This window comes from Paramisgurnus dabryanus, chromosome 16 (assembly GCF_030506205.2).
Source record: "Paramisgurnus dabryanus chromosome 16, PD_genome_1.1, whole genome shotgun sequence".
Classification (NCBI taxonomy): domain Eukaryota; kingdom Metazoa; phylum Chordata; class Actinopteri; order Cypriniformes; family Cobitidae; genus Paramisgurnus; species Paramisgurnus dabryanus.
In genome coordinates this window covers 4,201,057-4,227,092 of record NC_133352.1, presented here as the reverse complement: position 1 = coordinate 4,227,092, position 26,036 = coordinate 4,201,057, and the positions used below count along the sequence as shown (strand labels likewise).

Sequence of the window (26,036 nt, the reverse complement as noted above, 5' to 3'; positions counted from 1 at the left end):
GTTTAAAGATTAAAATAGTATGTGCAGGACAGTATACTATAGACTTAATAATAAACATTAAGGTGAGCAGGGAAGAGACTAATGTGCTAACAGGTTGTACACGGTTGATACTTAGCAGTTATAGATGGCCGGGGGGAAGAAGCTTCTGCTTAAGTGTAATTTATAGTCATGCGTAAGTTCTACGCCATAGGCTATGTGAAGGCTGTCCGTAGCTCTGCATAGCCTGACTTTGCACCTCACCGCAAGCGCTGTGATTGGTCTACTACAGGGGTTCTCAAAGTCCGGACTCCGGTCCGGATCCGGACCCGACGGGAAATTAATCCGGACCCGCGTCCATTTCATATTACAAGTGCACTAATTTGTATGTGATTAGCAAATGCACACATTTAATCACTTTACAAATGCATCTTAAACTGGTAAACCATTCGTTTAGTTTTTTTTTTCTTTTTAGATTTAAGAGTATTCCTGGTCCGAAAATAAAACGAGTTATTAAAAAATTTCCTGTGTGACGCTGTAGCCATCACACCCAGATATTATGCACAGCTACTTCATGTACTATAGCTTTTGATCAGTAAGTCCTTATCAATCTGAAATCACTGTTGGTTTGATTCATTTAAAACATGCATTTGAAAAAGCAACACTCATCAAACATAATCATTATACATATTCTTTATTATCATGAAAATACCTGAAAAAGTTTGAAGAACAGCAATATAAATATATCCTTAAGACATTTCCTGAAGCTGCGTGTTTCTGGTTCTTCGTCTGCAGCGCATATTAAGTTTCTGCCCGAGAGCGCCCCCTGGCTTTTGGATGTAGCGGCATTTCACCGTACTTCTTTAAGAAGCGTAGCAAGCATCATCAGCCAATTTATAGGTGCACCCCTAATTTTGGTCAGTGTCTCTGCCTACCAACCACACTTTTGCCACGGTTTATGCATCTGATGGAGAACAAGCTGTGCCATTTCTCTAATTAGGTTGCTCTGTATTTTTCACCTGGTTACTTTTGGCATATTTCTTGTGTTTATGTTTAAAAAAAATGTTTTACTTTAAATGCAAAATACACTTATGTTTTTCCCAAACTATTTGTGTTGATTTGTTATATAAACAAATGATTTACATAAAGTTTTTCTGGACCTATGAAAATGATGAGAATTCAGATTTGGACCTTTGAATGTAAACTTTGAGAACCCCTGGGGCCGTATTCACAAAGCATTTTATCTTACCACTAAGAGTACTCCTAAATCGCACTAAAAGATTTTAGCTAGGAGTTTTCTCTTAAAAGTTATTCACAACGCCTTTCAGACCTACTTTTAGTAAGGAAAAATGATAACTCCTAAACTAAGAGTGAGTCTTCGTTGCTACGGATGACGTCAATTCTCATGCACGAGCTGCCTCGCAATGACCACCGTGATTGGTTGTTATGATGACAGCTGTCATGCGTAACATAACACAGACGCACCAAATCATGGAATTACAACATTGAAATATGTCTGTGTCCTACACAAAATAATAATAGTAATGCCATCAAAATGCATATATTAAAGAAAAGTCGTGAATGAAATTAAATTAAATCAAGGTAGCCTAATACCCAAATGAAAACCGCCAATTGCCTAATAATAAAAAACGACATTACATTAACACTTGCTTGATTAATTGACATCCTATTAGCCTAAATAGACTACTTAAAGCAAGTAAATGTTGCCCATATTGAAGAATCCTAATGTAATAAATAAATGACGGTGGAATATGAATACTGCTGCTGTTCCAGTTGGTGCTGGAAAAAAGAAACGTAATAAAAGGGAAATTCGGCACTGATATATCAAGCAAAAGCGTGAGACATGCGAGACAACGATGCGCGGGTCAATGTACAAAACAACCGGCACCCGACCAACGTTTTCAACTAACCCGCCCGCAAGTCGGACCGCAAAAAATCCGCGGGTGACCTCAGGCATCCGCTCATTTCGGATCAACCCGCGCATCACTGGGGAGAGGATTTGTTGCAGATCAATGCAGCATTCCCGCTTATGTCGCGGACCCCGGACGAATGCGAGAGGCGGTGGTATATGCATTATAATCGCAGTAGAGGGTTGAGATTGCAGCCTTTAAACAGACTAGCATGGCAACAGGTATGCCTATAATATTTAATATTTAATATCATTATTGTTTCATGTAATTCTAAAAAACTTCCTGCTTGTCATGAATGTAATGAATTATGAAACAAATGTTATAAACAATATGATTACATTAAAGTGTGCTTTTAAGTAGCCTATGTGCAATGCTTTTGAGTTGGTGAAACTGTCCATGTTAAGGAGGATCAGCACCTAAGACATTTTAAGATCTTTTGTGAATAGGTCTTAGTGAGTTAGGAGTCCTCTCGACTTCTTTTAAGCTGTCCCAGACTTAGGTGCTACTTTTAGGGCTAAAATGCTTTGTGAATTACTCTTAGTGAAAAAAATTAGGAGTCCTAAATTTAGGAGTGACACGCCCAGTATTTTTAGGAGTTGCTCCTAAATTCGCCAGTTAGGAGCTACTTTTAGCCTTAAAATTCTTTGTGAATACGGCCCCTGGTCTACTAGAACCACTCCCGTCAGGTCAAAAATATCACATTCCTTTATAGGCATTTCCGCTTACCAAAGTGGCTGTTTATTTACCTCCATCACTGCTGGTTTTCTCAAATTATACACTGCTGCCGCTTCTTTGTTTGTGGGTTTCCTGGCCAAGTTGCTTCTTCTTTGGTGGTTGTGCTGGTACTGAGGGTTACACATGTGGATACTGCCTACCAACAGTCTGCATGTGTGGTTACATCCGTAACCGAGACGTTTTTTCTATTATCTGTTATTGTCTCTATCGGCGGGAGAGTCTGAAGTTGGGTGCTCTGTTTCAGTCTCTTAGCACAGGGCCCGAGACTTAGAACTTAGGTGTGCTCTGTTAATGTCTTTCTTTTCAGGAGGACTCAGATCTTGGATACTCTGTTAATGTCTCTCTTTTTGGGGTAAGACTCAGAGCTTGAAGTTTTGGTTTGTCATGTTACAATCTCTAGCACGCAGCGGAAACTCAGAATGAGGAATGTCTGGAAAAAAGTACTTTTATAACATTTTAGATAAGGAGGAGTTTGCATATTGGCGCTTTCCTGATGCAGAACCGTAATTGGCTGTTGATGTCAGAGGAAGCTCACAGAATGTGGGGCACTTTTCTTCACTGTGAGGAATGAATTTGCATAGCAATATGAATGAATTTGCAATAAAGTGACAAGGTGTCTTAATGTCTCTACTTTATTAACATCAAATGCTAAGTAATGGACATGAACATGTCGTGACTACATCAACAGCTCAGGCTTGCATAATGAAACAGTTTAACTTTGTCTTTAGAATTTTATCTATGCATTTTTCACTTACCAAACCATTTCTAAAATACCATTGGCATTATCCTGAATGTAAGAAGTATAAACATGACAGCAAAATGTTAACATATCATTAAAACATGCATTTATTAATATGTTAATAACTGTGATTAATTGAACAGTTTTATAAAATAAAGATGTAATTGAGAATGCTGATATACTGATGATGATCGGATCTGCGTGAACATATCACCGCTTTGGATCGATTTGGATAAATGTGTCTGGCAAATGCATAAATATAAATTAATTTATTCTTTGAATAACCATTTTGTTTTTCCTTCAAGCATAAAATGTCAATAAAATAATTTCAAAACCTCTCAGCCTGATAAGTCTGTGTAGCCTTTAAGAATATGGTGTGTAAACATTGCATTCTTTTGTCATTAATTATCATGAACACACGTAGTGGCAAAAGGGACAGAACATCTTGTTTTCCCCATCAAGAAACGGGAGGTTACATGCATAACAGACATGTCACTCACTCATATCTGTCGCTCTCTTCGGCAGGAGCGAGACAACATATTGTGGGACACAACAACTTGTAGGACATTACATTGAAACATTGAAAGATTACATTAAACTGTGATATAATGTATATTAATGTAATGTAATAAAAACATTTGTATTCTGTCTTTTAGCTCATACCAATACATACAGTACTTCCAGAACATACCAGTAGAGAGATTTCGAGGACCAAGACTGGAGCATTTTTGTTATAGTTGTCTGACAACGTAGCTGAATGCAGACTTGTGATTTTTTTCTTAACATTAATTAAAAATTATATAAGCAGCAGGTGCAAATATGGAAATTAGCTTCATTTCGCTGAGAAGGCCGGAAAGTGTGACCGGCCGATAAACAGCAGGGAGCAGCCCTGTGGCGACGGGACGTGACGTCTCCATTCCCTTCCTTCAGGGAACGAGGGTTACATATGTAACCGAGACGTTCCCTTTCAGTCGGTCACTACGACGTCACGTCGTGACCGACGAATTGGGAATCCCTACCAAAACGCCACTGAGGGCTGACCTCTTCCAGTGTCTGCGTAAAGCCCTCCGGTTCCACTTAAGGAGAATGAGTATTAGGTTTTAAGGCAGAAGGCCGGGCACTAGATGTTTGTTTAACCCCACAGTAGTGCCAGCGACCGGGAGGCGCCCTATCTGAGCGGGATAGGAACGCTGCGGAAGCCACCGCCCCGTTAAGGGCTAATGGTGAGCGAAAGTCAACCGTAGTTGAGGTAAAAAGACAGCCGTGGCTGTGTAAGCAAAGCAGTGCTCCGCTGAGGAAAACGTGGGCTAGTAGGATTAACCCCACGGAAAAATACTCACAAAGGAACCCGGTGGGACGCAATGTGGATGCCCGAGCCAAACACATAGGATTGCAAGGATGCAGCTAGTGAGAGGCTGGCAGCGGATGCTCCGCAACATCAGGCTGCCAAGGCAGCGGAGGAAGACAAATCAAACTATTATGCATTTTTGCCTTGATTGCCTTCCATACTGAGCTCAGTTTGGAGCAGCAGTCGGAGGCTGCAAGCCTCTGTAAAACTGAACGAACGCGAACACTGTAAAATCTAATGAACTTATTAGGTGTCGCCCAACCAGCAGCTCTGCACATGTCTGTTAGCGAGGAACCACAAGCAAGTGCCCAAAATGAGGCAACACTTTTAGTAGAGTGAGCTCTCAAATTAAATAGACAAGGAATGCCCTGCAGATTATAAGCAAGGGTGATAGTATCAACTATCCAATGAGACATCCTCTGCTTAGTGACAGCTTTCCCTCTCTGCTGACCACCGTAGCAAACAAACAAAGAGCTGATCTGAGGTCCTGAGGCTTTGTGTGCGATCCACGTAGAGGCGTAGAGCTTGTACGGGACAAAAAGCCATGGTTGGGTCTGCCTCCTCCGGGGGCAGCGCTTGTAATCTCACCACCTGATCTCTGAAGGGCTCGTAGCCTGGTTCGGGTCTCAGTGAGACAGCAGGGCCAAACTGAAGGCACGAATCGTCAACAGAGAATGCATGTAAATCCCCTACTCTCTTCACGGAGGCCAATGCTAGCAGGGTCAGAGTTTTCATTGATAAAAACATCAGACTCCTAGACTGCAAAGGCTCAAAAGGGAGACCTGAAGGCTTCAGCACCATGGACAGGTCTCAGGAGGAAAGAGGGAGGGCGCGAGGGGTTTAGCCTGCGAGCGCCTCTTAAAATCTAATAACCAAATCATGCTGGCCAACTGATCTGCCGTTGATAAGTGAGTGATGAGCAGAAATAACGGCGATATCAACTTTAATGGTGGAGGGACAGCCTACGCTCCAAACGGTGTTGAATATATGAAAGCACACTGTTAATGAGGCATTATCGGGGGTCCTCGCGTTGCGAAGAACACCAGGTGACGAAAAGGTTCCATTTAAGCGCGTAAGCCCGTCTTGTGGACGGTGCTCGTGCCGCGTCGATTGTGTTAGATACCGCTTGCGATAAATCACCTAAACCTTGCGCACGCTCAACGACCAAACATAGAGATTCCACTGGTCGTGGCGCAGGTGCCTAATGTGCCCTCTCCTTGAGAAAGAAAGTCCTTTCTCAGGGGAATCCACCAGGGAGGGCTGTCGAGAGGAGCATTAACTCTGGAAACCAATTCCTGATCGTCCAGTAAGGCGCGACCAGTAAAAGGCTCTACTCATCCTGCCTGACCTACACAGCGTCTGTGCGATAAAGCTCACTGGAGGGAATGCGTATTTGCGCATCCCCCGCGGCCAACTGTGTGCCAACGCATCCACGCCGAGGCTGCCCTCTGTTAGTGAATAAAACAGGCGACAGTGGGTATCGTCCAGCGACGCAAACAGATATATCTGCGCACAACCAAACTTCTTCCAAATTAGCTGAACCGTCTGGGGGTGGAGCTCTATGCCGTTGCGCCACGCTCTCCTCGAGACTCAATCGTAAAACCAACGCTGAAGCGGTCTCATATGAAGCAGCTCGAGCGGTGTGAAAGCCGCAGCTGCTGCCATATGTCCAGGAGCTTCAGATTTTAATGCCGTGACTAGCACCTTCATGGAGACACGGTGAGAGAGAGACAGCTCGAATGGTGTACTTAGTATTAATATGCCCACCCCACGAACGCAGAGCGAAAAAACGGTCTAAGGCGAAGGGAGATGGACAAATGAAGTACACGTCTACAGGTCTAAGGCTGCAAACCGATCTGAATATTGAAATACGAGCCTCGGCGTTATCATCCTAAAGCAGGGGTCGGCAACCGGCGGCCCGCGGGCCAAAAGTGGCCCGCCAGTAATATTTTCTGGCCCGTCGGATTAATTTGAAATCCGTTTTTTTTTTTTTTTTAATCACACTTTTTTATTTTAAAATAACAGTTTACAAAAATGGCCCCGTGTATCATTCCTTCATTCGTTTTTTCAAATCAAAACCAAAAAAAAAGAAAGAAAGAACAACGACTTGTTTTTCTATTATTTATTTACTGAACTAAAATCAAACGACTCGTTTTCTGAATGTGCGCTCAGATCAAAAATAACAAAAATGAATGAAAACGGGTTCGGACAAATTTTAATTGAACACCTTAGCAGACATATACCAATGAAATAAATTTAAACAGATCAGGTACTAACAGATTTCATTTTAATAAGGGTTTTAATAAGGGTTTGAATAGAAACCTTTCCGGTAAGTCTCATTCGCTTACAGTCCGACTTTTGAACTTTTTTCATTATTATTTATTCGCGTATAACACACTGACAAATAATATGTATTACCTGATAAAAAAATATTTGCGTCGTGGACAAGTTGCCACCGGCTCGCAAGAATGTCCTGAAAAAAATGCGTATAATAGCTAGTTTAATCTTAACCGGCCGCTCTTTCTCGTTCTCTTTCTCTACCAGCGCATCCGCGGTCATAACTGTCATTAGATTTTGAACATACTTCTAAAACACAATCAATCAAATAATTGCAGAGGTTTGACTTCATGAATCATTTGCAAATTTACCTCGTAAATCATGTCAATGCGTCACGCGTGAAGACGTTAAACTCCGTGACATTGCAAATTACTGAAAAGTAATTGCAGGCATTTAGAAACCACTACACAAAATATGATAAAATAAACTCTTTTACTGCAGTAATATTTTAACTATTACACTTTTAACGTAGATTTTAAAGGAATCTACTGTTCTGTTCTGTTACTTGAACTTGGGGCTCGAGCCCGACCTTAGGTTCGACAGCAAGTCAAGTTCGTTTACCGTTAATTATTAAGACTAAATGGGCAGGTAAATTCGTTAAAAAATTAAAGTAATCCGCCAAAATATGGTTTTACATGTCTATTAAAATAAAGCCATTATTCATTTTCCTAACGCATAGTTCTTTGATCTTTACCTCCTTTTAAAAATAAATTTGGCAAAGGAGGATTTTCAGCAATTTGTTTGAACTGCAACTCTGCAACCAATGGTTTCGGTTTGAGTGAGAGGCTTTGTCCTATTTAATTTATTATTTATATTTCATTATTTTTTCTGTGACATTTTTTCTCTGCTAACAATACAATGTTAAAATAATATGTATATTGGCACGAACACAATTTTTGTATAACATTTATAATTGTTATAGGCTACTTCATCTCTCTTTTTTCGTTAGAGACATTGAATTTGAGATTCTGGGAACGAGATCTAACGTTAAGTTTTGCGGACCCGTCAGGTCGGGAAATAAAGCGGGTGAACACAGAGTGTATTTTAAGCGGTTTACTGAATAGAACCTTGTCGGAGCTGGACAAAAAGTGGAGACCTCCTTAAACCTTAGGTGTGTATGTGTGTGTCCCGGATAAATATTAATAAAAAAAGGAATACAGTTCAAAAGTCGGACTGTAAGAGTCTTTCATGAGAGCATAAATGCCTGTAATGTTACCACTAATAGTACTTGATCTGTTTAAAATGATTTCATTTATATATTATGCCTATAAAGGTGTTAAATAAAAAAATTGTCTAATCCAGTAATTAATTTTTTATCTGAGCACACAATCAGAAAACCCGTGGTGGTTAATTTTTTCATTTTTGTTTTTAATTTAAAAAACGATAGAACGAATGATACACACACCCATAACCATGTTTTTAGCCATTTTTAATGCCGTCTTTCGTATTTTAAATAGGAAATAAAGACAATGTTTCTTGACAAAAGATCAGATAGCCTATACTAGGCTAATTCAAAATAAGACATAAGTGTGCCAACAGCAGTTGGCCCGCCATCTACTGGCTAAAAAAAATATTGGCCCGCGGCCAAAGTTACTTGCCGACCCCTGTCCTAAAGGATCACATTTGTAGAGCCGGTGCATAAATAAATCGGTCGTAACCTGCCGCGTATTTTCGGTACTATGAGATAAAGGCTGGAAAAACCTTATCATCATCTCGGTAAGAGGGACCGGCTCGAGACGTCCTTCGCCAGCAGGACATCAACTTTTGCACGCAGTACATGTGCATCGGATGCTTTCACTATAGTGAAACGAATGCCCGAGAATTTTGGGAGTGTGCCGGTAATTGTTTTTCGTAACCGGGGCAGATCGTGCGTTAAACCCAACGAGATGGCTGGGAACTGAAGCCAAGCACCCAGGAACCGTACGAGGAGAATTAACGACACTACAGAAGTACCAGCGGTGGGGCAGCGAAGCGAGGCAGGTGAGACTGTCGGTGCGTCTGCTGTGACAGCATAAACATCTACAGTATGTGTGTGTGTGACACTGACCTGAGCCCGCTGAGGGTGACGATAGTCCGGTCTCCTGCGCGGAGAGCGCAGACTCCGGAAAAACACCCGCTGGCAATAGAGGAGAGGTAGGGTGAGCTGGGGTGTGCCCGCTCACGGCTCTCTCGATCCTCCGGAGACCTGGATAGGAAAGAGAAATGCACTCTTATGTGTGCTTAAGTGGGTATCGGCTGAACAGCTGGTGGAACACATGGAAACCAAGGATTTTCCACCCGACCTTCTACCGGGGGAAGGAGCGAATCACCGTCTCATGAAGAGTGATCCTCTGCCGGTCTCTGAAGGGAGGCCAGTCTGTGAGACAGGAGCATTCAGGAAGTTGTTCTCGTCTGCGTCCGTCATGTAAGCCAGACACAGCCAAAGGTAGCGATCTTGGACCACTGTGGTGGACATCGCACGACTGAAGGTCGCGGCCTCCCTCGTAAATCTCTAAAGCCTTCGCTTGGTGAACCTGCAGCAACGTTATTGCGTGCAGGGCTGAAGCCGCGTCTCCGCATGCCTGATGGGCAGCGCCCGTAACCGGACGACTGTCTATACAAACACTAGAGTGAAAGGTTGGGTTGTACCTCCAGGAACGCAGCTGCATCGCAACCCCCCGCTCCACTGAAGGGGTCCCCGCCCTCAGCAGCTCCGATGGTCAGGGATGTAAGGGGTGAAAGCTGAACGGCCGAGAAGGCCGCAAATCACGTCAGCTCTTCATGCCGTCGGGAAAGAAAGGCACAGGAGGTGAGGACCGAGAGGCCCGAGCAGCTCCGAAGTACCAATCATGTGGGCGGGACGGTTCGGGCGGAGAGGGGTTAACCCCTCCAACTCTACCGTATCCGCCACTCGAGCGGGCACGGCCGCCATCTCCGGGATGACTCTGCATTGGAGGGAAAAAATGGGCACCCCTCTGATGCTGCAGAAGTGACGGGACCAGAAGGAGGTCCAATGGATTTGACAGAAATCGTAGAACACGACTCTGCAGTCTCCACCGGAGCCTCAACCGGCTGAGGATGAGAAGGCCGGTAGGTGGAGGACGTATCCTCCGTCCTACACAGCGTAGTGATGCGAAGAGTGTCCTGCGAGCGCTTGACAGCCGCACCATGGCGGCGTTCAGCACTGCAAAGGCGCGGACGTCATTCCCGTAGAAACGACAGTTGTCTCTGTAATCCAAGAGGGTTATGCTCTCACAGATAGAACAAAAGCTCTCCACGAACGCAGCCTCTGAGTGCTCGATGCCCAAGCACGAAGACAGCACTCGTGACCGTCACTGGAATCCCTGTACTTCTCGCATCCAAGATCGCATAGAGGAAAATAGGGCTGGGCGATATGACCCAAAAAATTATCGAGAAAATGTTTTCCATATCAGTCGATATCGATAATTATCATGATAAATAACAAATCTTTACTCCTGTCAAATTTAAAGGAAGATTTTTGCTCCTGAATGAAAATTGTAAAAACCAGACAGTTAATAATTGTTTTAAACTACTTTTTATTCAGAACATGACAAATACAAATACTAAAATCTTGTTTTAATGCATCTGTATTAAATGTAAATCTATTTGTTATGAAATCAACACATTTCTGACACAAAAGCAGCAGACTACTCACTTTAAGACCCAAGACAGACTGCTTTAAGTTTCAATATACGGAGTAACAGCTGTTTATGTTCACTTAAACAAGAAAGAAAACTTAGTTCAGTGATCACGCGTGTGTTATACATATACGAGCTATACACGCGGATGTCAAGAGTGTCACGTTGCTGTGGGAGCGCACATACGCAAACACTATATTCACTGCAGTGGTGGATCTGTTTCTTTCCTCAGTTTCCTGAATTTGTGAATGTCATGTAAATATACTTTTAAAGCTGTGCGGACGTGTGCGTGCGCAAGGCGGACGATGAATGAAAGTACAGTATACTGCACCTATTGTGTCTGCTGTGTTTGACGAACCCTGTTTGCGCGTCCAACATTACACACAAGAAAATATTTCCGCACATTTGGATTCCGTGATTCCGTCCGCGTTATCCGCATCGCGAAAATCATAGGTCTCTACTAATTAATGAATAACTTGCCTCATCTTCCACTCCTTCAAGTCTAACTGTCACTGTGATTGTAAACCAAGAGCGTGTGCCGCATTCGGAAGTGCTCGCGCAACATTACGCACAGTGCGTAAACATTATCGATCACTTACCGAACTGTCCTTATCGTTTTATCGAAAAAGTTTATATCTGTAAAATTATCGTTATCAAATTATCGCCCAGCACTAGAGGAAAAGCTATCCTGAAAAGGACGCTGATCTCCGAATATACGAGAGAGTGTCTGTCTTTAAAAAGACACAGAGCTCACACGTATCACTCTTTAGGTGCTCAGCTGATGATGCGCACAGGGAGAGGCAACGCACACACTAAACTCAAAACAAAAAAGATGCAGAGCAGTGGAATACTGCGAGCGTCCGCTGTGTTAGTACTGCTTGTCAATCAACTTCAGCAACCGTTCCCAGAAGAGCAAGTAGCTTCTCAGTAGCAGATAATGCCGGCTTTCGAAGCGAAAAAGCTAATTTCCATATTTGCACCTGCTGCTTATATACGCACCTTGCGGGACGGCGCCAGCATTATGCAAATATCTTAATGCCAAGTTCATTGGCGTTTTAGTAGTAAACGAAGCAGATTGGTCTCTCTAAGCGAGTTCCCAATTCCTCGGTCACGACGTGACGTCGTAGTGACCGACTGAAAGGGAACTGGGGTTACATACAGAAACGGCACTCGCTGAAATCTGTCTCTTCCTTGGCAGGAAAGACACAACATCTGGTTCCCCCCCATCATGGAACAGAGGTTACATTTGTAACAGAGATGTCACTTGATATATAAACAGGTTACTGTTATTATATGAAATGTGTATCTTGTCCAACAGATGGCAATAGAGTGTGGGGTATGTTGTGATGTGACGGTACTGAAGAAGAGTTTGTTGTTTACTTATGCAACCCTGAGCTGTGTCTGTACTGAAAAAAAAGTTTGTTGTTTCCTCATGCAAGCCTGAGCTGTGTCAGTACTGAAGAAGGGTTTGTTGTTTTCTTATGTAAGCCTGAGCTGTTGATGTAGTCACGACATGTTCATGTCCATTACTTAGCATTTGATGTTAATAAAATAGAGACATTAAAGCTCACGTAACACACGCTGTTTCTGCATTTCTGATATTAATCTGGAGTACCTATGGAGTAGTATGACATCCTTTATATCTCTGAAGAGTCTTTAGTTTAATCAGATTTATAAAAGAAAGATTAGCTTTACCGAATCTTTCCGATAACGTACGAAAAAATGAAGAAGGAGGAGTTATAACACGGGAGGAGCGAGTACGAGTCATGCAACACTATACAACACTGTTTTAACTTATGATTCACTACATGTTCGTGTCATTTATATAATATACACGCGCCTATTTCCAACATAATACAGAAGTCTTACTTACCGCGTGTAACTCGTCATGAAAATCCACCGCATCAAACACACACACGCAAAACTCCGCTGCTAATCCGGATAATAAACTATATCCATTGTTTCCATAAGGCTGGATGTCTTCTCCTTACATCCAAAAACACACTTCTTGTTGTGCCATTGTTGACTTTTGAAATTAAACAAAGCTGAGTGGCGTGATAAGCTGTTAGCAAGCTCTAGCGTCTCCCGCTGACTGACGGCTGGGCGGGGTTTTCCAGGGGAAGTTTTCCGGCGGAAGCCCATATAAAGAAGTGATACGTATCGAAAACCCCTGAAACGTCAGTTAGAACCGTAATCGAAAAAAATTAGCCGAAACTTGTACGAACCCTGGCGAAGTGCATTCGGCACAGAAATACTCTGAAACACGCCCAACTGCATTTTTGACACTTTGCCTACATTTAGCATGAGGAAACAACTCTATAACTGTGTTAATAAGTCAGAATGCTTGAAATACCATTAAACCCCCCCTTTAAGACACCTTGTCACTTTGCTGCCAGAGGAAAAATCACATCACAGTGAAAGATGTAGATAGCACATAGGCACCAGTCAGACAGAGTAGGCAATAGAAAGGAGATGTAAAAGGTGTGAAAGAAATCATGGAAAAAGGTAGATTTGCCCAGCAAAAAGCGCTGAATGACGCAAATGTAGAAAAAATGGTCACTTTGCCAATTTGCTGACTTTGTGGACTGCTCGGGTTCTACAAACTCAAGCAGAGTTCAGCAACATCACACATGTCCTTGGTGAGTTGGAGCATGGATGGTCAGATCCAATTCAAAATACAGACAAAGACTTTAAAATTAGTTTAAACGAATCCACCCCACAAGACTACTATTATAAACATGAACCACGATTAAAGGGGAGAGGGGGTGGTGTAGCTACAATGTACAACAACATTTTTAAAGTTAACCAAAAATCTGAACTACAATTTAATTCATTTGAAATAATGATATTAAATATGGAAATAACTGATCGTAACCATAAACAGCTCTCTTTTGTCCTTGCTACAATCTATAGACCTCCGTGCCATCATGCAGATTTTCTTAAAGAAATATCAAATTTCCTTTCTGACCTCGTAGTCACTGTAGATAAAGCTCTTATCGTTGGTGACTTTAATATACACGTTGATAACCCAACAGATACATTAGGATTAGCGTTTATAGATATTCTAAATTCTCTCGATATTAGACAAAACGTGACAGGGCCCACGCATACTCGTAGGCACACATTAGACTTATTTCTGTCACTCGGGCTCAATATTAATGAAATCAAGATATCACCTCAGAGCGATGCAGTTTCAGACCATTGCCTTGTCTCATACACGGTACTTCTAGATAGGATCACTCGATCCACAATATGCTACCGACTAGCCAGAACAATAATTTCTACCACTAAAGATAACTTTATTAGCACTCTTCCAGACCTGTCCCAAATGAAACATGTAGCAGATAATCCTGAAGATCTAGATATTGTAATAGAAAACCTGAACAGTATTTGTTCTAACACATTGGATGCCGTAGCTCCAATTCGAAAAAAGAGAATCAAAGAAAAAAACGCCAGCTCCATGGTACGACCATCATACCGCAGCCCTTAAAAAGGCTGCTAGAAAAATGGAAAGAAACTATAGAAGCACAAAGTTAGAGGTATGGCGTGCAGCATGGAAAGAGAGTGTTAAACACTACAGAAAGGCTATAAAAATTGCCAGATCTACGAATCTCAGCAATCTTATTAAAGAAAATCATAAAAACCCTCACTTCCTCTTTAGCACAGTTGCGAAACTGACTAGAAATAAAGAACAAACAGAACCCACTAATAAGCTCCCACACAATAGTAATGACTTCATGAACTTCTTTACTAAGAAAATTATGATTATTAGGGAAAACTTTGTAGGTACCCAAGCAGCCACCACTCTACCCAGTAATATATTTAACGCTAGCTTACCATACGAACATCTTGAGTCATTTAAACCTACTACAATAGAAGAGCTATCTAAATTAGTAGCGTCATTCAAATCATCATCCTGTATATTGGACCCTGTTCCCACAAAATTACTCAAAGAGGTATTCCCTGTAGTGTCTAACCCAGTACTAAATGTATTTAACTCATCACTAGAATTAGGCTACGTTCCAACAGCTTTCAAACTAAAATCTCCCTTTTCTTTCCAAAATATTAGAAAAAGTAGTGGCAAGCCAGCTACGTACATTCATAGCAAATAATAGTATGTATGAAAAGTTCCAATCAGGATTCAGGCCCCACCATAGCACAGAGACAGCGCTGCTTAGAGTTACAAATGACCTTCTCCTAACATCCGATCGTGGCGAAATATCACTCCTTATATTATTAGACCTTAGTGCAGCCTTTGACACAATAGATCACACAATCTTACTTAATAGGCTAGAAAACTATGTTGGCATCAGTGGTCAAGCGCTAGCCTGGTTCAGATCATATCTAACCAATCGCTATCACTTTGTTTATGTAAATAAGGAGGAGTCACAGCTCTCCCTGGTTAAATACGGCGTACCGCAGGGATCAGTTTTAGGTCCTATCCTGTTCTCGTTATATATGTTACCTCTGGGAGATATTATCAGGAATCATAACATACAGTTTCACTGCTACGCAGATGACACAGCTTTACATCTCCTCACATCCTAGCGAAACACACAATTTTTCTAAGCTATCAGACTGCATCAGCGATATAAGTGACTGGATGGCACATAACTTTCTTATGCTAAACTCCAATAAGACAGAGATACTTGTTATCGAACCGAATCGCTACAAATATAATATGACAGACTACAAGTTGCCCATAGATGGCTGCACTGTGGTGCCAACCTCCACGGTTAAGAATTTAGGTGTGATGTTCGACAGATATTTATCCTTCGACAGCCATATCTCCAATGTCTGCCGCACAGCATTCTTCCACCTTAGCAATATCTCAAAAATACGCCATATGTTGTCTGCATCAGATGCAGAGAAGCTTATCCACGCTTTTATGACCTCTAGAATAGACTATTGTAACTCGTTACTCGGAGGATGCCATGCAAATCAGGTAAACAAGCTTCAGCTAGTTCAAAACGCTTCTGCAAGAGTTCTTACTTGGTCTAAGAAGTATGACCGCATAAGCCCAATTCTGGCATCTTTACACTGGCTACCAGTTAAATATCGTATACAATTTAAAATATTACTTATCACCTACAAAGCCTTAAATGGCCTAGCACCCTCATATCTTAGAGAATTATTATCAGAATACAATCCATCATGTGCATTGCGGTCACAAAATTCTGGCCTCTTAATTATCCCTAAAATATCAAAAGTGTCTAAAGGTGGCAGATCCTTTTCCTACTTAGCCCCTAAGCTATGGAATGATTTACCAACCGACGTCCGAAAATCAGAGACAGTAGATAACTTTAAATCTAGACTTAAAACTTGTCTCTTTAACAAGGCATTCGCATAGTTTGTTTTAGCAATAGTACTTATCTCCCAATAGCTAGCTTGTACAACCTAATAAATAAATAAATTAATGAATAAATTAAAACCTTTTTTTCGTCAACACTCCAAAGCATGGTAAATGTCATTAATACTCTTTAGTAATATGCTGAAACTTTGAATTGGTTGTCGATTGAGTCTTATTTGCCAAATATGGTCGGTTTGCAATTTTGGCCTTTTCCCCATGGCCTTAAAAATAGTATGTCATACAGAACCGTTTGCCACTGTATGTTAGTATTAACGACGGCAGTGGGGCCTCTGGCCTTAGTCAAACGAGTTCTGTTTCTGTTTCTAAAATCATCAACTATATGTAATACACTTATCTCCCAATAGCTAGCTTGTACAACCTAATAAATAAATAAATTAATGAATAAACTAAAACCTTTTTTTTCGTCAACATTCCAAAACATGGTAAATGTCATTAATACTCTTTAGTAATATGCTGAAACTTTGCATTGGTTGTCGATTGAGTCTTAATTGCCAAATATGGTCGGTTTGCAATTTTGGCCTTTTCCCATGGCCTTAAAAATAGTATGTCATACAGAACCGCTTGCCACTGTACGTTAGTATTAACGACGGCAGTGGGGCCTCTGGCCTTAGTCAAACGAGTTCTGTTTCTAAAATCATCAACTATATGTAATACACTTAACCAGCAATAGTTAGCCTGCCCGGAACCGAGCTGACTAAAACCACATTACTGTGTGACACTTGCTTTTTATGTGAACGGCCCCTACGCTAATAAGATTTTGTTTCTCTCTCCCTGTCTCGTCCTCAATCCCGATGACAATAAGACAAACAGATCCAGATCCAGTTCCGGTAAATGTGAAAGTCGGCACACCTCTGATCTACTGGCTGTTCTTCAACGTGATGTCCAGCTGATGCCTGACCAAAGACCACTGGCAGAACCCGCTTAATCTCCGCTTAATCTCCTTCCGTTTCAATGTGTATATATATATATATATATCTCAAGGGTTTTTTCCTCCTAGGACTTTTTTTTACTTCCCCGGCTAAAATTCCGGGGGGTTTTTTCTCCTAGGGGGTTTTTCAACCCGGGGAGGCAGCCTTTTTGGGCTTAACATCTATACGTTACATTAGTAATACGTTTGCTTATAATGTTGATTTATAGCCGCAGCAAATTTAGCTGCTTGTGCTATCGTGTATTATGTTATTATTCTGTCGATTTTCTGTGCTTTTCACTACATCTATTATGTAAAGCTGCTTTGATACAATTACCAAATTGTGAAAAGCTCTATAGAAAAATAAAATTGAATTGAATTGAATTGAATTAAAATTGATACAGGTGCTGACATAAGTGTAATTTCTGAGATAACTTTCTCTGGTCTGAAGTACAAGCCACAACTAAAAATGCAAACATGAAACTTGAGAGCCCAGGGGGTACATTGCACTGCATAGGACAGTTTAGAGCTGTTACAGCCTACAGAGATAAGCAGTCTGGTCTGACTGGTCCCCACATAAACAATCTTATTGCGCATGATGCAGCCAGTGCAATGGGCTTTGTAAAAAGGTTGGAAGAGCCTTATTTTGTTAATTTATGAGCATTACTTGTTTATTTATGTAAAACAAGTAAAAAACTTGTTTATTTATGTAAAACAAGTAATCACAAAAGCTATTTTATGCTAGACATGATGTTTTATGATGTCACAAAGCCTACAGTTGTCAGCACAGATGCAAGCAGTTATGGTCTGGGGGGGCGTCTTGCTGCAGGACAAGGACGGGCAGCTGAAACCAGTGACAGAACTGCTCCAGGGTGCTGACAGATACCGAAAAAGATTGAGAAAGAGAGCCAGGCAGCTGTGTGGTCCAACACAATTCCTGTATGGAATGGAAAGTTTTGTACTGCAAACTGGCCATGATGCAATACAATCCTGAGGCACAGTATGTACCAGGTAAACAATTGGTGGTCGCAGACACCCTGGCATGACACCCTCAGCCCACCATTTCAGCAGAATTAGTGATAGAAGTAATGTCTTAATTGAACGCTATCAGCGGTGCATGGCCAATCTCCCAACTAGAGCTTAGATTCTGTGCCCGAGCCCGGACTCGACCCGCAGGCCGGGCCAATATTTCACACCATCGTCCTCAGGCTGGGCCCTTGATAAAGCATGTCACGTGTCATGCGCAGTCTCGCACACGTGACACATCACACCTGCTGTGCCTGCCGTACTATTAGCTTGAGTGCAACATGGAGCTTGAAGAAGCAAAGAAAAAATTAAAACAGGAGAATTAAAGGGGCGGTGAATCTGTCGATTTTATTGTTTTATACTGTTGTCTGATGTCTACTTATGATGTTCGTGTGGTTTTTACATTCAAAAACATCAAAAGCAATAAGTAATAGGCTATTTTGTAACATGGATTAGTGGCTCTCTGGAGAAATTGTTCATTTGAAGGGGCGGGCCGCATTGAAGACCTGAATGTAAACACCCACTGCTATGATTGGACAGCTTCATTCCCCGTCATTACATGTGGGGAAATGTTTTAAAAACATTAATGTGATAAAAATAGCAGCCGAACACAAATATGTTTGAGCCACAAAAGATTCTGGGTGCTAAAGATGATTACTAAATTACCGTATACAACACAGTAAACGGCCATCAGAATCTGAACTGCGGCTGATAAATCCTTCCTTATAACTAACTTTGTATATTTCCACCTTTAAATTACAGTCGTATTGTTAAGTGTTGTACCTTTATTAATCGTTTAATGTTTTTAGTAAATTAAAACAGTCAAACAAACGTGTTTAGACACGGATGTTACAACAGGACATATCAAGCAATCTCTTCTAACAAAGCAATAGTGAAACGCAGTAACTTAAATAAAGTAAAATGTCTTACTCTGTATACTGCTGTGTCATTGTTGTCAGATCCAATATAAGTGGTGCTTTTAATCACAGTCTCTCTGCAAATCCAGCATCGACTTCCTTACAAATGAATCTGTGTACACAAAGTTAACAAACACTCCCCACACGAGCTGGAACTTCTTTAAAAGCAAACTTTATCCAAGCATTGCTAATGTTATGTTCCAAGCCTCCGAATTGAAGTATTTAGCTTCTGTGTTGTTCCCACGCGGTTCTTCTACAACCGAAAATGCGTTTCCATGGTATCATAACAGATCACCGCGTCAAAATAAAAGTCTCTCAGAAAAAGTGTATTTAAAATTCATTTTGGTTACATTTGTCAATCTTTAAAGACATGTTTACTTGTTGAGACACACGTGTGTCACGCGAAGCTTTGGGCGGGGCTACAAAAGTAGACGTGTCCTTTTGGTTATGGGGAGGTGTTTCAATTCTACTTTGACGTCATAGATTTCCGAATTCCGCACTGGCTTGTTTAGCTGGCTTGGTGCCAAAAACTGTTATATTTCAGTAGCACAGACGTTTTCAGTTCTGAAACCTGCAGGATGTTCATTTGAGTATGATGACCACTTATATAACAAATTATCAAGTTAAAATTTAGTTATTGATTCAACGTTCCTTTAACACTCTGGGGTCGACTGCGGCGCGGGCATGTGAATGAGTAGGCCAAATGATTTTCACATCATTTTGAAGAAAAAACTCTAGACTACTAGATCCTGTTGTTAAAAGTCTTGGGAAAACATGTTTAGAATGAGTTTTGTAGACTTATATCAGTGACTTAAATATTTAGCTTTTTCAAAAACCACGCAAAAACATTTTTCTCTCAAAAATACAAACATGTACATACATGTTGATTATATGATATTGTAGCCCAGTTTGTGATGAACACAGTGTTATGAGACTTATACCATTAATATGTTTTTAAGCAACTGAAAAAAGCACAAATGTCAGTGCATGTCAAAACTTCCCCAGGGCCCTAAAAACCCCTTAAGCCCCAGAGGGTTAACTTTGAGCAAGTTTGGAAGAAAATCATAGGTATAGGTATGGAATACGTTTCTTCATTCGGAATTTCAGATCCATTTACGATCCATTCAATTACTTCTGAATAAACAAACAATGCCGTTTGCATGCTTCTTCCTTGTCCTATTATTCATTAAGATAATCATTAATAAATGCACACACAATTATGAACTTAATAAATGTTACAGATACGTTTACTATGCACAAACAAATGCCTTTTAGGGCCGGGGTGCGGCAGATGCGGGATGGCACGTCGCGTCATCTGCTTACTAACTGCAAAATGCTGTATATAACTTCATATCGCGTGTATGCATGTTGCCGTGATTCATATGTATTCAGAATTAAACATTTTAAGACATCATTGTTGGCGTGTTCAGCCTTAAAATGTGTCCTCCGAAGAACAAAGCCTTGAAATAAGCGATCTCTCCTGGTTGGAGTTAGCATAATCAGAACGCTATTTCATGACTGACCTTTCAAATGTATACTCATTTAATATGTTCCTGCAGGCCTTATTTATAGACATTGCGGTCTGTACAAGACCCTCATTGCCTGCCAGTTACTGTTGCCCATCCCTTGCGTGCTACCAAGCTTAAAAACAGGTTGGTAAAAGTTTGATGCGGTAACGTTATGTATCACAACAAACTTACTTGACTTACTAACAGATGTGGGATTTTTATGTTGTTTTATTAATCAGTATGTCATGTTATAATTCATATGTGCCATTATGCTTTCTGTGCTGAGTACAAGAAAGTTGTCTGTGTGGTTTCGGTTGGGGGAGAAACAGCATATACTGAGGAATGTACGTCTGGAAATTGTTAAGATAAGAGAGAGGCCTGAGGGAGAAAAGCAAACAGGCAACCATGTTATTAACCAATGCTTTAATATTCACAGGATAAAATATGCAATGTATTTCTTACTTAATCAGTATTAATCATTGAATAATTAATGTAATAATATAAGATGTTGTCTTTGATAAATGTGTATTAACCAATGAAATGAAGGTTGCATACAGAATAACCTAATGGGGGCATGGCAGCTCAACCTTGAAGAACAGAATCTCCTGTGCTTGTTCTTTGTGTGTGTGTGTGTGTTTTCTTCCCTAACAGATGGTTTTTAATAATGATTAAAGTGTTTGCTTAGAAGTAGTATTGCAGTAAAAGATTTAATATGTGTTTATCTATCTAAAGAAGTTAATGTGTGCCTTATTCATATAACCAATTTTACGAATAATGAAATGATGTCATGATATTGAAATATGTTTTACATAATAATCACTTTCATCTTACAGCTTATGTTTTTTATGAATAAATGAATGTTTTATTAATGATTTGTTTTTAAGAAAGCATTATAACATGCTATGTGAAGTCAACCATATGTGAAGTGGAGGAGTACTGGGGAGAAAGTGACGGACTGCATGGCTCTCAGGGATGAGCGGAGAACAGTTTGTTTTTTCTTTGTCTGTGTGTGTGTGTGATAGGCAAACCCCACAGGAATGTGGTGATGGAATCTGATAAGGAGAATAGCCAGCTGGGGGAGGAGGATTCTGAAGAAAGAACGGCGATAAATACTCATGTTTTTGTTCTGAGCTGGGAGTTTTTCGAATCCTGCTGTAGGATTTGAGACACTCCAGCATGCTGTAACTTTTTCATATCTGATCAATAAATATTCGATTTAGATATTTGTGTCTTTCTCCATTGATGAACACGCTTTGGACGCCTTAAAGTCCAACACAGACTACACTTGATTTTTGCAACTAGTACCGAAGTTATAAGTCAATTTAAAAGCATAACCTCATTAGAAACAAACTTACTTCAGAATTTCAGAATTGCTGATGTACCACAAAAAGTTGTCCATGAAAAATAAAAGGGATGACCTTATCTTGCTTTTGAATGCTGATTGGTCATAAGACGCGATGATGATTGAGACACGGGGCGTCCGCTTTAAAGATGGTCTCATTTTTCAGTCTATGATTTTACAATTTCTGACTGACTGACCAAACCCGCCCACCCCCCACAAAAAAAAAACTATACACGATTCACATAAATTACATATTTTGATTAAAAATGACTAGTTTGCAGGTACGTTAAACTTCCAAAACACAGTTTAAGCACACATGCAACTTATATTGTTATTTTTTTTATATCTTGTAAAAAGGGGCATAATAGGTCCCCTTTAAAAGCATAATTATCTCATCCAACTTGGGAGAGTCTAATTACCTTGAACTCTAAGAAGTTTTGCATTTGTTCCATCTCTGTGGTCAACATGTCACCATCATTCTCTTCTTCGATGATTTCAATCTTCTAATGAAAAGTTTAATGCATGATATATATATATATATATATACACACACACATTTATATATACATAGGTATGCAGATGTTTGGGCACCCCTGGTCAAAATGTATGTTAATGTGAACAGTTAAGCAAGTGTTAGATGAAATGATCTCCAAAAGGCATACAGTTACAGATGACACATTCCCTTTGTAATGTCTGGCTGGGGTGCCATGACTGTTGGATCTGATTCACGGTTGCATTATGATATCATAACTAAATGTCCCTCTTATTTTCCTAAGGTCTCTTGAAATCAACCTTTGTACCCAGTAGGTTCGAACTCCCCCGAAAGCATCCCAGAAATCTCGTTTACGGCCCCTTCTGAAGCTCAACAGAGAGCTGATAAGGTGTGAAGGGTCCTGCAGAGACCCTAAGGAATGTCTTTGAAAAACTCTTTTAGGTCTTAGGGTAAGTAAATACATTTATCCATGTGTGATGTATGTTGGTTCCCTCTTTTGTAAACTGCTTTTTAAATAACTTGTATTCTCATGGTCCGTGTACGTTTTATTTATTTGATATCCTATCTGAAATCATGTAAAGAGAAATGGGAAATTGGCCTGTTTTTTAGTTTTTCCGTTTATTTCATAAAATGGAAAATGAGATTAGGGCTCGATTTTTCATTTTTCATTTGTGGTTTACATAAGCAATAAGGTACGAGAGGCTGTGCTGTATCGTGAATAACGGCTGAAGGGCGTTGATAGGCACGAAGCGAAGCAGAGTTTATAGGTTCTATATTTCAATTACACCTATGGTCGCCGTTGAAATGCCCCCTTCATCTGATTGGCTAAAACGCTGCCTGGCTTCCTTGTGTCAGGCAGAATAAGGGTCATTCAAGTTCACGAAGGAAAGCAGGGCTCACTGATAACTCACTGATAATCAATGATATTTGATGCAGAAATATATTTCTGAACACATAATTAATGCTGCTGCAAAGCTTTGCCTCTAATGTACAAAACTTGAGAGATCGCAAACACAGTTTACTGACACAGAGTTTGAGATTGTATCAGTTTTTATTTGTGTGAGGAATCTTTTTGTAGTAGCTTACCTTTCCGTGTCCCAGTGATAAATGCAAAAGTAAACATACTTTATTATCCACATGGAAAATTATTTGACCTAATCATTGTAATGTTAGTATTTTTTTATTACAAGTATAAAACAAAAATACTGATACAGTATCAAACAATCTTGGATGACATAGATACAATAAGTAAAGCAGGGAAGAAAGGCAATCATAAAAAACAAAGAAAAATAAATAAATAAATAATGAGCGACTTGGGTAACATTCATCAAATCATTATACAAAACCACAAATTTGACACTTTTTTGATTATTAATTTTTGTTAGTGTTATAATTAGAAAATTAAGGTCACAAAGAATTTTTTTTAATTTCTGTAATGTAAGTATTAACCCTTAAGAGTTCCTAGGGACATTTTGTGCCATTTTGATTTTGATTTTTAAACCATCTTGACTGTGATGATTGAATATTGCCCAAACTTGCCAAAGGTTAATCATTTTTGATACATTTTAGAATTTTGGTTTCAGTTTTTTAAATTAGCTTAAAATGGCTAAGCTACGCAAAAACCGACTAATGTGTTCCTAAGGACAAAAACTGCCCCATTTAAAACCAACCTTAAAGTCTTTATTTTTATTCCACAATGTTCCCTATCTGCTGATAAACATGTATTTAGTATGTATAAGACTATAGAAATACTATAGCAGCTTTAAAATATTATAGAGGTATTAGAACATCACAGAAGTATGTAATGTTCTGTAATACCTCTATCCAGAGCAGCTATAGTATTTCTATAGTAGTCTTATCGTACTTTTAAAGTAATATTTTGTCCCAAAATACTATTTTCCTAAGGATAATTAGGCCATGCATAACCACGTTGTTTTCGTATTTAGATATGACGACCAGAAAAAAAAAGTTATGCCAAGTTTTTGTTATGTTAAGTTGGTTCAGTGCCATTGACTCTCATTATTTTTCGTCGTTTTCCTTCAGTTTTCAGGCCATAATGGCGGCCGCGCCGTCACGTCATGGGGGCAACTGTTGCTATGGAGCGTTCTATTGAGTTTCGCCTCTTGGGCTTCTATACTCTTTGTTTTAACATGCCACAATAAATTACCCTTTGAGCTAAAACTTCACATATGTACTCTGGGGACATCAAAGATTTATTTAATATCTTAAAAACGTCTTGTGGAATGTCCAGTTTAATTTTTTAAACTGTAGCCTATTGCTAATTTCAAATTAATATTATTTGTATTTAACTTTTAAAAAATGTGTAAGTTTCACGCCTAACTTTAAGTATGATTTACTTAATATTTTTGCTGAAACATTTTACATTAAAACCTGTTGGCTCTGTGATTTTAAATTAAATGTGTGATCAAAAATTTTTGCCTATACATTTACTCAAACATTATAATCAGCAGCAGAAGAAAACTGCGCCTCTTGCATGACTACAAACACATCAGAAACTCCTCAAAAATCCTTGTATGTGTTGAATTTATGAATATTTACAGTTATGTACTTTAATGAAATATTTTCTGTGTTCTTGTGTAGGCCTAAACAACTTATTTATCTAAACTTTTGGAACCATATTGTCATGATAACTGGGTACAGTAATAGCTTTCTTACTGCTAGAATAGCCTAATCGAGATGTTGGACAACTCGCATGCAGGTATTTCACACTGGACGTTCGCATTCAATAGCGCGAGGCCGCGAGCTTAGTCAGACAGAGTCTACTTCCAGAAACAAAATATGCTTTAGCAGCCTATAGTTAATCGTTAAAGATTTGAAACAAAAATGTTATTTAATGTTAAACTATGTGAGTGGTGCTCTGTGGCGCAGCAGGGATTTGAGCAGCGTCCAGAGTCACAGCGGACAGCCACCGTCAGTTGCCGTCGGTGTGTGTACATTCATAGAAAATAATGTTTGATTTTTAAATACATGACGCTTCTCGTCCGGTGTGCGACCCCCGCTTCGCGCTTGCCAACTCTCTTTGCGCAGCCCCTATGCCAAGCTTTGATCTCACCTGTCTCATTATGACTCTCCACTGACTGCACGCGATTAGTGTAGGTCAATACAAAATTTAAAACTTGTAAATTTAAATAACGCTATCTTTACAGTGTGAGCAGTCAGTGGAGAGTCATATTGAGACGGGTGAGATCAAAGCTTGGCACAGAGGCTGCGCTATCAATTTTATTTTTGATAGAAAATACATTCAATTATTGAAATATACTAGATTTACAGCTTTCAAATTTACTCAATATTTCAAGTGTAAAAAAATTACAATAAAATAAAGTAGATCATAGTAAAAGTTTTTACAGGTGTCCTGTCCATCTTAGTAGACATATACCAATACAATAATTTAAACAGATCAAGTACTGTTAGATGGTAACAGATGGCAGGCATTATAACTGTTTATGGAGTAAATATGACTCTTATCCTTAATAACATATTTTACCTTGCCCACTTTTTTAGCTCATATCATTCATATATCGCATAAAATGTCAAAACTGTCACTCCCTTATGAAAGGAAAATATATTTACCAATATATTACTTGAAATATATTGTAATATATTGCAATATATTATTTTACTTTCCATTTTTTTCAATATATTATATATTGGCAATACATGGAATAATATATTGATGGTACATATATTCTATATATGTGTAATATATTGCAGTATATTGCAAAATATACAAAATATTGCCCCTTTCAA

General features: G+C 39.8%; 1 protein-coding gene across 14 annotated transcripts in view; it reads right to left on the bottom strand.

Moving 5' to 3' along the window:
• Positions 1–26,036, bottom strand: part of hdx (highly divergent homeobox) — a 349,114-nt gene that overhangs the window by 12,193 nt on the left and 310,885 nt on the right. For 11 of the 14 annotated variants that reach the window (XM_065253822.2, XM_073812061.1, XM_065253824.2 and 8 more), the window contains one exon: positions 22,195–22,278. The exons of 2 other annotated variants lie outside the window; for them this stretch is intronic. In XM_065253822.2, coding sequence (XP_065109894.2) covers positions 22,195–22,278 — 84 coding nt within the window. The remainder of the gene's footprint in view (positions 1–22,194; positions 22,279–26,036) is intronic. One more of the 14 variants, XM_073812059.1, reaches the window with a different exon arrangement.